The sequence below is a fragment of the Adiantum capillus-veneris genome, chromosome 14, assembly GCF_014529385.1.
Source record: "Adiantum capillus-veneris isolate H3 chromosome 14, ASM1452938v2, whole genome shotgun sequence".
NCBI lineage: Eukaryota > Viridiplantae > Streptophyta > Polypodiopsida > Polypodiales > Pteridaceae > Adiantum > Adiantum capillus-veneris.
In genome coordinates this window covers 15,446,387-15,457,762 of record NC_140944.1, presented here as the reverse complement: position 1 = coordinate 15,457,762, position 11,376 = coordinate 15,446,387, and the positions used below count along the sequence as shown (strand labels likewise).

Here is an 11,376-nt window from a genome sequence, read left to right as displayed (position 1 = left end):
CCCACCCCCCCTCCCCCCCCCCCCCCCCCTCCCCCCCCCCCCCCCCCCCCCCCTCCCACCCCCCCCCCCCCCCCCCCCCCCCCCCCCCCCCCCCCCTCTCTCTCTCATCGTTTGTGCAGTGAACACTCCAAATATGCTTGCCATTGCTTGGAGGCGAGGAAACCCCCGCCTTATATATGATTGGCCCTGTACATTTTGAAAAAATATCCAGTTGGATAATGACTTCTAGGCTAATTAACATCATTCCTGAATTAAACATCTTGGTTAAGAAAAGAATGCAAGGAAGGTATACATATGGAAAAATGATTTTTTGTAGAACGTTCACTGGCACTCTCTCTACTGGAGCGCTGAGATCTCTCTCTCTCTCTCTCTCTCTCTCTCTCTCTCTCTCAGGTGGTCCGCCGTCATATGAGGCACTGCTCGAGAAAGGTTTTTTATAGGACCGGCTTCAAAGCCTTTTTACTCACAAATGAGTTAGTTTTTAGGTCATTTTGAGAAGGTAGAATACACTAAAAAGAAAAAGATAACACTAAATTTAGTGAAATTTGAAGCGGCTTTTATTCTTTTTCACTCCAATGTAAGCGGTTGTAATTAGAGCACGTTTTGGATAAAGCGTGTCTTTTCCTGAGCCAAGTTAGATTCTGATGGGTCTCTCTCTCCCTCTCTCTCTCTCTCTCTCTCTCTCTCTCTCTCTCTAAGTGTGATGCATACAATCTCTGCTCTCTAAAGATAATCTTCCCACTCATCTCTATCTCCTCTTTCTAGTAAATCTCTCTGTCTCTTTATCTCTCTCTGCTCTTTCGATCTCACTCACTCCACCATGCTCTACTCTTATGAGCATTGCTTGTCTGAATTATAATAAATCAAAAAAAGGATCTGAAATATGTGCTAGGGGTCTCTCACCCGTCTCTGTTCCAGATCGTCTCTCTCTCTCTCTCTCTCTCTCTCTCTCTCTCTCTCTCTCTCTCTCTCTCTCTCTCTCTCTCTCTCACCCACACACACAAACACACACACATTTCTGATTGGATCAGAGACACATGCACTGGTGACGACACTCAGCGGATGCAGTGTAACAACTTTGTGACTAATGAGTGAGTGTACAGTCTAAAGGGAGAAAGCGTTGATAGAAAGCAAGTGTTCGGGAAAAATGTGTCGCAACTTAATAACCTCCATTGTTTTCAATTGCAAAAATGCCGATCGAGAGCAAGGGAAAAGGGAGAAATTCCACCCCAAAATATAGAAAAATAGTGTAAAAACGTGAAAAAGTAACCTCATTTCTTAAAATTTCCTCTTGGCAAATTCAAGGAAAGGAATTTTGTATGTTTGGAAACTTGAACTTTCCCGAAAATGGGCTGCAAGAAATTCTAAGAGCTCTCTCTCTCTCTCTCACGTTTTTGATTGGCTAAGAGAGACACAGACACCTGCAAGCAAAACTCTCTCTCTCTCTCTCTCTCTCTCTTCTCTCTCTCTCTCTCTCTCTCTCTCTCTCTCCCCCCCCCCCCTCTCTCTCATCGTTTGTGCAGTGAACACTCCAAATATGCTTGCCATTGCTTGGAGGCGAGGAAACCCCCGCCTTATATATGATTGGCCCTGTACATTTTGAAAAAATATCCAGTTGGATAATGACTTCTAGGCTAATTAACATCATTCCTGAATTAAACATCTTGGTTAAGAAAAGAACGCAAGGAAGGTATACATATGGAAAAATGATTTTTTGTAGAACGTTGACTGGCACTCTCTCTACTGGAGCGCTGATCTCTCTCTCTCTCTCTCTCTCTCTCTCTCTCTCTCTCTCTCTCTCTCTCTCTCTCTCTCTCTCTCTCTCTCTCTCTCTCTCTCTCTCTCTCTCTCTCTCAGGTGGTCCGCCGTCATATGAGGCACTGCTCGAGAAAGGTTTTTTATAGGACCGGCTTCAAAGCCTTTTTACTCACAAATGAGTTAGTTTTTAGGTCATTTTGAGAAGGTAGAATACACTAAAAAGAAAAAGATAACACTAAATTTAGTGAAATTTGAAGCGGCTTTTATTCTTTTTCACTCCAATGTAAGCCGTTGTAATCAGAGCATGTTTTGGATAAAGCGTGTCTTTTCCTGAGCCAAGTTAGATTCTGATGGGTCTCTCTCTCCCTCTCTCTCTCTCTCTCTCTCTAAGTGTGATGCATACAATCTCTGCTTTCTAAAGACAATCTTCCCACTCATCTCTATCTCCTCTTTCTAGTAAATCTCTCTGTCTCTTTATCTCTCTCTGCTCTTTCGATCTCACTCACTCCACCATGCTCTACTCTTATGAGCATCGCTTGTCTGAATTATAATAAATCAATAAAAGGATCTGAAATATGTGCTAGGGGTCTCTCACCCGTCTCTGTTCCAGATCGTCTCTCTTCTCTCTCTCTCTTCTCTCTCTCTCTCTCTCTCTCTCTCTCTCTCTCTCTCTCCTGTCTCTCTCTCTCTCTCTCTTCTCTCTCTTCTCTCTCTCACCACACACACACACACACACATTTCTAATTGGATCAGAGACACATGCACAGGTGACGACACTCAGCGGATGCAGTGTAAACAACTTTGTGACTAATGAGTGAGTGTACAGTCTAAAGGGAGAAAGCGTTGATAGAAAGCAAGTGTTCGGGAAAAATGTGTCGCAACTTAATAACCTCCATTGTTTTCAATTGCAAAAATGCCGATCGAGAGCAAGGGAAAAGGGAGAAATTCCACCCCAAAATATAGAAAATAGTGTAAAAACGTGAAAAAGTAACCTCATTTCTTAAAATTTCCTCTTGGCAAATTCAAGGAAAGGAATTTTGTATGTTTGGAAACTTGAACTTTCCCGAAAATGGGCTGCAAGAAATTCTAAGAGCTCTCTCTCTCTCTCTCTCTCACGTTTTTGATTGGCTAAGAGAGACACAAACACTTGCAAGCAAAACTCTCTCTCTCTCTCTCTCTCTCTCTCTCTCTCTCACACACACACACACACACACACACACACACACTCAACATGTGTGGAAGCGGGACCTTCGTCGGAGCAGCTAATTGTTGCCGGTACCTCCTCCTCATGTGATGCTGACTGCCCTTTCTCTGACTTTGCTTGCCGCCTTGCTAGAGTAGAGAGAGAGAGAGAGAGAGGGAGAGAGGAGAGGAGAGAGAGAGGAGAGAGGAGTGAGAGAGAGAGAGAGAGAGAGAGAGAGAGAGAGAGGAGAGAGACAGAGGAGAGAGAGAGAATATCAGTGCGCTTGCCCTTGCTTGTCGTCAAATGGAAAGACATCGAGAAGAGAGAGAGAGATGAGGAGAAGGAGAGAGAGAGAGAGAGAGAGAGAGTGAGAGAGAGAGAGAGGAGAGAGAGAGAGAGAGAGGAGAGGCTTTGAAAGCCCTTGTGAAGCTGAGCTGGCCGGCGCATAGTACACAGTCTCTCTCTCTCTCTCTCTCTCTCTCTCTCTCTCTCTCTCTCTCTCTCTCTCTCGTCCATCTCAGGCTCAGTGTGCACTTGTCGGACTCGTCAGAGGATGACATGTGGCAGGGGGAGGGGTCGGAATCCCTTCCCCCTTTATAATAGTACTAGCTCGCGTGCCCCGCCTATCCGCGGGCCTCGCTTGCTCTTACCACCTCAATCTGCATGTGTTTGTGTGTGTGTGCATCTTTATACATTTCTCCATGACACACACACAATACCGACACTTTCTATCTTTGGCCCCTTTAAACTACTCCTGGTACATTTAACCCCTTTTGCACACACACACACACACACACACACACACACACACACACACACAGAGATGACTAAAGAGACATATTTTAAAAAAAAAACATTTTACATTATTGCCAAAAAGGCTCAGGAACATATCTGCATAGCACTCTAAGTCGTGCTATTTCAACAGGATCAAGATATTGCGCTGGAGCTCTACAAACTTCTCTTAAATCTATTTTTTGAACCCAGCTCAAGTAAATCTTGTAATGACGAATCAACCCAAGCTTTTGCTTTAAGAGCATGAGCCTAATGTTGGGAAAGAAATAGGGATCAAACAACTTGATGTAAATCGTGTCCAACTCTTCATCTACATATGACCCCCAAATAGTGTAGTTTTTCTCAATCACTTCCCATGCCCATTGCCATCCCCGTTCAACAGGTAACAAATTTTCTTCAAAGGCATCAACAATAATTTTTTTTACACTTGGAAAAATATTCACAATTTCGTGGGCCATTTAATTGGCTGCAAGAAAAGAAGACAGCATTAGTACTCAAAGCTCAAAAAATGAGAGAGAGAGAGAGAGAGAGAGAGAGAGAGAGATGATCAACATGGCCACTTAAACACTTTAAAAAAGTATAAGCGCAATACGAACACTTCAATTACTAATTGTCATGCCAAAAAGTGTCAAGAGGTTCATTAGGTCAAAGTCTTTACAACAACCTCAAATTTTTTGTTTACAACGACTCATATTCTACTATATAATTGGACGGATGAGGATTACTCCAATATAACGCATTGATAAACTTCACACAATTAGTTTTAAAATTTCAAACTCTTCATCCGAAATGTAAGATTTGTGATTGTGATATATCTTTCGCAACTGAATATCACAACCACAAACATTGACATAATAAATATCAACCATATGTAGTTCTTGTAGGACTCTCATCAATTTTATTTCACTCAATATTTGTGACACTTTGCATAGTGTGATGCTTAACCGTCCACAATTTCCATACCACCCATCAGCATATGAATACACCCAATGATGCCACCAACACCATGTACCATATCCTTGACAAATGTACTATTCCTTAACTTTCAAATATATAAGCATCCTTATATGTATTGGGAGAATAGCCAATACATCATGACCCATGTTAACCTACATTAGCAATTCGCAAATCTCTCTCTCTCTCTCTCTCTCTCTCTCTCTCTCTCTCTCACACACACACACACTCTCTCTCTCTCTCTCTCTCTCTCTCTCTCTCACACACACACACACACACACACATACATTAACCTATGTAGTAGATAAAAACCCACTTGAATAAGCCAACAGTAACTAAAAAAATATGGTACTTAGAATGCATAAACAATGGATCAAAGTGTTCGATCATCTAGAGAAGTTGAGCCTACGGCACACTCTACTTGGAACTCTCAAGATCCAAGGTCCGACACGTCGAACACTGCGACCGAGGTGTCGAGGTGATTCACCCAAAGAATAGATTCTAAACATCCATTCATTCACTCCATAGGGATCGTATAAAAAGTTGCAATTAAGAGGGCGTTGCAGACCTAACTCTCGTACAATGATACACATATCATCTATATCAAACTCTATGTGATAATAACCTACAACACTTCTAAAATATCGTGCTTCATATAATGCCAAGACAAAATGTCTGCAATAATATTGAAGCCTGCAATGAAAATAACAACCAACCATTCAGACATAAAAAGTAACAACACATTTAATGTCATATGGATTCAAGTTCAAGCTATACGCACCGAAGGATCTCAAAATCCTCGACAATACAAACAATATCCTCAGCATGTGCAGGACCCCTCCACAATGGAGGATCTAGAAAAAATTTTACACGTGTAAACATACAAAATAAAGGCCAAAAAGTTCTCATTCATGGTAAAAGTAAGTAACAAAGATAAGATTTTACATTTACATACCTCTAATATAAGTAGGTACATCATTGAGGGTGTACAAAACCATGATGTATCGTGCCATTCTTTATCTTCTCTAAGAGCACAGATTTGGAAGTTTAAGAGGAACAAATATGAAATAGAATAAAGAAGACTTCGACGATCATGCCGTAGAGAATCATGTCCTTCTTTCTTTTGTTTTAGTGAAGGATTTAGAGAGAGAGAGAGAGAGAGAGAGAGAGAGAGAGAGAGAGAGAGAGAGAGAGAGAGAGGAATGAAAGCAATTCAAAAGACTTTGAAATTTCACAGCTTCACAAAGAGACAATACAAAACAATTATTCAAAGTGTAGCCTTCGAGAGACCACATTAGGGATTCTATAAGTCCAAGGACCTGTGTTGTATACATTTTGCAAGATACGGGGTGGTGTTTCAACTTGAGTAAATATCCTCAATCGATATGGTGTAGTGCGGTCTCCAGCAACCCCCACTTGTTGTGCATTGACTGGCCTCTCGTCACTCACAAACCAAATATTAACTTGAATTTGACGATGCTCGTGGTTCGAAGAAAAGGCAACATGGTAGTATCCAAGAACTTCCATGGACATATCTCTACCTAAGTATAGCATTTCATAAACACCTACGATGATAAAACCTCGATGGGAGTGATCTCTGCAAAGGCATCCATGAATTATGTAGAGCAATAAAAGCTTAAAACTACAAATATACCATATATAAAAACTCTTACAATATAATATGAGTTTGATCAAATAAGATCACCAAAAACATAGCAGGAACTCTTCCCCTCCATTGCGGTGGATCTTCAACAGAGTAAGTCAATGTATAAGCCAATCTTCTCAAGAAAATAATAGGTCAAGTTAATAAACTAATTTAAAAAAGAAGATAAATACCTCGAATGAATTCAGTGATGTGACCCACTACATAGGAGGCACTGCGTCAAGGATCCATCTGTGGGAAATACTTTGATCTAAGAGATATGAATAAAATTTAACATCAAGTGTGTCTGACTTTAAGTGAGAGCCACAATGTCAATTTAAACTTATTGTTAGGAGCTCGCTAGTTGTAATACTTCCTTGAATACAATGTTTGGAGTGTAGTAACACTCTGCTTGAGTGTTTTCAGTATTGACAACAATCCTCATAAAAGTTGCACTTCGTACACGTGACATTGCAACATACAACTATCCATGAGAGAAGATCGATGACTCAAGATATAGACCAAGAATTCCAAGTGTTTGCCCTTGTGCTTTGTTGATAGTCATCCCAAAAGCAAGCCTAATTGGAAACTGACGACGCTTCATTTGAAATAAAAGCCCCTGATGGCTTTCAATAATAAAGTCAATCCTTGGAAGAAAAACTCTCTCTCCAATATTTGATCCTGTAACTATCTCTGCTTCAATTACCTTATGATGAAATTGCTTGCATATCAATCTAGTTTCGTTGCATAATCCACGTCTTGGATCCAAATTGCGCAGCAACATGTAGGAGCATTTTCTTTCAAGACTAAAGCATGAGGTGGAAAACCACCACCAAGAGTAAGGCTATTCAAATATTCAATTGTGTACAAATGTGTGTTTTCCTCTTACATACAAATTGAATCTGCACTCAAATACTCTTTGCAATCTCCAGGCATTCTTTGTAATGCATAGTCATTAATTAAATCCACCTCTTTATTCCGTGGAGAAAGTATTGATCGATCTCTAAAAAAAGTTGCATGATCTTGCAAATGACACAAATCTCCATATATAAAGCTTAGAAGATTTGCCAAACTATTTCCTGGAAGCATCATGTGTGAAGGTATTTTGACTCTCTCTAAGTCTCCTCCATCATCCATAACCCCATTGCCAATATCAAGCACCCAATGGGAAAAACTTTGTTGAAGTGAATTTGAACCGCAATCAACTATATGCATATTTTTGGTAAGCCTCAATATCTTCGTGTATTTCCATATGTGGGAATGGCACAACGAAGCATTTACAATGTCTGTACGACTACCTTTTGGTACAACAAGTAGTATTTGTCGAAAGTCACCTCCAAGCAAAATGACTTTTCCACCAAACAAAGTATCTCGCTGCATAATATCTCTTAAAGTTCTGTCCACTGCTTCAAACGCATAGAGATGTGTCATGGGAGCTTCATCCCATATAATTAAAGCTGTATTCCTTAGAAGTTCTGCAAGTTGACTATTTACCTTTATATTGCAAGTTGCTTCAGAGTGAAGCTCCAAAGGTATCTTAAACCTGGAATGAGCAGTTCTTCCATTACTCAAAAGCAAAGCTGCAATACCCAAGGATGCATATGCAAGAGCAACTCTACAACTTCCTCGCACTCATGAAAGAAGTGCATTATATAAGTAAGTTTTTCCTGAGCCACCAGGACCATCTAGGAAAAATACCTTCCCTGAATGTGTGTCAACAGCTTGTAGAACTTGGTGATAAGCATCTCGCTGATCCTCATTTAAGGAAGTTTCCATACAATCTGCTATAGTACACTGTTCATCAACATTGAACATTGTTTCTTCAGCCATAGAACCATTTTCACTTAAGGATACCAATGTTGAGTCTATTGCAGGCAACATATAATCGCAAAGCCTCTTGCCATGTTGTTGCAAAAAGAATTCTATATGAAGCAAAGCTTGATTTTTTGCCACATCAAAATCGCACACTTGCATCTGAAATACGCATCCTTAGGGCATAAACATAGTCCTCACAAAATTCAGTACAAAACCTGTCCCAAAGAGTAGCTGGATGAAGTGGCTCACAAAAGACTAATATGATTGCAAACAGTTGTCTCAACTGCATTCCATTTTGAAAAAAAGATACCTCTTGGAGACAAATTCACCATTCGTCATCATCTTGCAATAATCCTCTAGCTATACATGCCTCCTTGTATGTATCATAGATGTGACCATCATACATACGCAAGTCTTCAAAACACTTACATCCCTTGCAAATATTGAGAAGCATTCGAAGGTAATAAACCTCACCAGTAGTAGGGACAATATTATACATTCTTCCAATAGAAACACCCTGTTGTCGTGGAGACCATGCCTTTCGACTTTTATTCCATACCCAACCATTTGGAAAGTCAGTATATGTGAAGCTATTTGCTTCAGGATAGTTTTGATTTGCAACAAACCATTCTGTCAAGGTAGTTTTTCTATTTTGCTCATTATCTAGCAAATGTGATAAATCATCACCATCTTGAAATGTAACCATATTCTGCAATGGAAGGTGTACTTGCAATCGTTGAATAGCTGGCCTTTCACTATGCATGTTGAAGCCAAACATTCTCCACATAGCCTCAGATGCAGAAACATAACGTGCATTGAGATAACTCTTGATCTCATCAGTAGCTCCTTCACCATCTTGAAGGACAACAGTGGCTCGATCATGTCCCTTGTAGACATACTTATAAAGATATTTCACGCAGTGACAGTTGAGCAAATCTCCACATTAATATGGGCTTGGTATCTTAGTGATAAGAGAGGGCTGTAAGGAACAACCCAACGATTATCTAAATTGTAATTTTTAGACGTAACAAACCTTCCATCATCTCTTCTCATATACACAGGATATTCACTTTTGTTTACATTTGTAGACGTAGAAAATGTTCGTGGAAACTTGAATCTACACTTATCATCAACCATACATGGAGAACGTGGGTTCAAAGGACCACATGGCCCATGAACATTACAACGACTCACTACATCAAATAATTCTGGAAACACATTCTTGTCAGGGAGCTCTGCACAAACCAACTTGTCATAGTGTAATGTATTTATGGGTTTATATTCGGATGCAAGTATCAACAATATATGTGCATGAGGAAGACCTCTCTTCTGAAACTCAATCACTAAAACATGTCCAATCACCTCCCCAAATACGGCTTGTTTGATAAGTAAATGCATCATATCTTGGAACTTCTGATAAAACACTCATATAGTCACATCAGGACGATCAGCAGCACTTTGTCCAGGTAGTAATGCATCATCTGTTTCCTTCCATCGTGGATTACATGTGAATGTGATGAAGAGATCCGGTTTTCCCCTACTACGAACAATTGCCATTGCATCTTGAAATAGTTGGAACATATATCTTGGACCTCCAACAAAAGACGAAGGCAAAACAATTCTACGGCCAACATTTTGACCTTCAGCCCTCTCTAAGCCATCTCTAGTCTCAACCATGTCAACCAATCCTTGGTACACTTCACCACGAAGTGTTTTTTGGTTATTTCGCATCCACAAAAGCTGTGACTCCTCTAGAGTACTATAAGCATCCACGACATACTGTTGTAATAGCCTACCTCCTCGAAGAAGACACTCCACGGTATCATCTCTTATTTGTAAGCGAAAGACATAATATTGCTTTTGACTCAATTTTTTTCCATCGGTAGTCTGTAAATAAAGATACCACCCATCCTCTCCACTTGGAAATAATAAAACATACAATAAGGACATGTAAGCTCCATGCATGCTGGAGATTCTTTTCAAACCCCCGTATCGAAAATTCAATACAATGTCGCGATAGCCAATATTGCTATCATCTCCTTGTCCTGGCATAATTGCAGCAACTTTAGAACCCCTTGGAGCAAGATATTGCCAACCATCACAACGATGCTCCGCAATAACCATCCTCATATTGGGTACAATAGCATCACCAGACAAAGAAGCAGCAGATCGTAGAGCATTTGCATAAGGATTTACTCTATGCATCATCACTTGTAAACACTCTAGAATACTACGATCTAAATTTGAAACATGATGCAATCTGTTGCTCAACTCATGTTCGGTATCAAAAAAATATAATTGTGCCAAGCGTGGGACTTCATTTTGTCCTTCGGCTGGCGCTAAAGAACCAATGCTATGATAGACAGAGCCGTGAACCTTAAAAGTATATACACCTCTCCCACCATAATTAATAGTCTCATCGATATGGGCACCAAGAGACACAAATGCCAGTGCATTATTATATCCTCGAATGTTTTGTAAGAATTGTCTACTTCTTGTTGTGGTTGAGCTCATCAAATCTTTCAGTTCATTTGGTGGCTCATTCAAAGGAAGTAATTGGACTTTTCCATCAGAGCAACAATATTTACCCACAAATGTTTGGATAGTATTTCCTTCGTCCTTCCAGGCCTTTGCTCCACATTTGGAGCAAACATAATCTAAGATTCCTAAGTTGTGCAACACACACTTTTTGGATAGAACTGGTGCCATAGACTTGTGATGTAAAAGGAGAGACGTTGGATATTCAAAGCGGATGGACAAACAGTGCTTTTCTACTTTAGAATAATTCCCCTCTTCTAAGTTCATTGTTGTCCTAACATTCATGGCTTCAGAGTTTCCTTCATGTACATCATGCATGCTCTGCCTTTCATTGCACTCCAATAAAGTTCCAATAGTACTTTGTAGTGAATGCCTTATTCTCTCTCGTGCTATTTGGTGCCTCGCCTTTCACGAATCATCACACAGTCGACTACGTCGTGCATGACCAGGTGATAATATACGTGGTCCAGATACCATCTATGAAATCAGGTGCAAATAGATCTCATATAAATACAATATACCTGATATAATTTGGATTCGTCACTAAAAGAACATTTTTATGATTAATAAAAATCAATATAAATTGGGACATCTAGCAATATCCTCTAACCTAAATACATTTGACACATTGATAGTGACTTAATTAAAAAGTACAATTTGATGAAGGTACAGCATAACATTACATATTTCTACC

The 11,376-nt window shown here is 40.0% G+C and overlaps 1 protein-coding gene across 1 annotated transcript in view; it reads right to left on the bottom strand.

Annotated features, from left to right (window-relative positions):
- The window catches only part of LOC147441953 (uncharacterized), a 42,232-nt gene extending 31,265 nt beyond the window's left edge, over positions 1-10,967 (bottom strand). Inside the window, exons 1-9 of the mRNA XM_086529314.1 lie at positions 9,785-10,967; positions 9,138-9,379; positions 8,771-9,042; positions 8,474-8,689; positions 8,298-8,359; positions 8,006-8,194; positions 7,628-7,909; positions 5,469-5,541; positions 5,269-5,380 (exon numbers count right to left, since the gene is read on the bottom strand). Of these exons, the coding sequence (XP_086385440.1) occupies positions 5,269-5,380; positions 5,469-5,541; positions 7,628-7,909; positions 8,006-8,194; positions 8,298-8,359; positions 8,474-8,689; positions 8,771-9,042; positions 9,138-9,379; positions 9,785-10,967 (2,631 nt within the window). The remainder of the gene's footprint in view (positions 1-5,268; positions 5,381-5,468; positions 5,542-7,627; positions 7,910-8,005; positions 8,195-8,297; positions 8,360-8,473; positions 8,690-8,770; positions 9,043-9,137; positions 9,380-9,784) is intronic.
- Between the last annotated feature and the right edge of the window lie 409 nt (positions 10,968-11,376).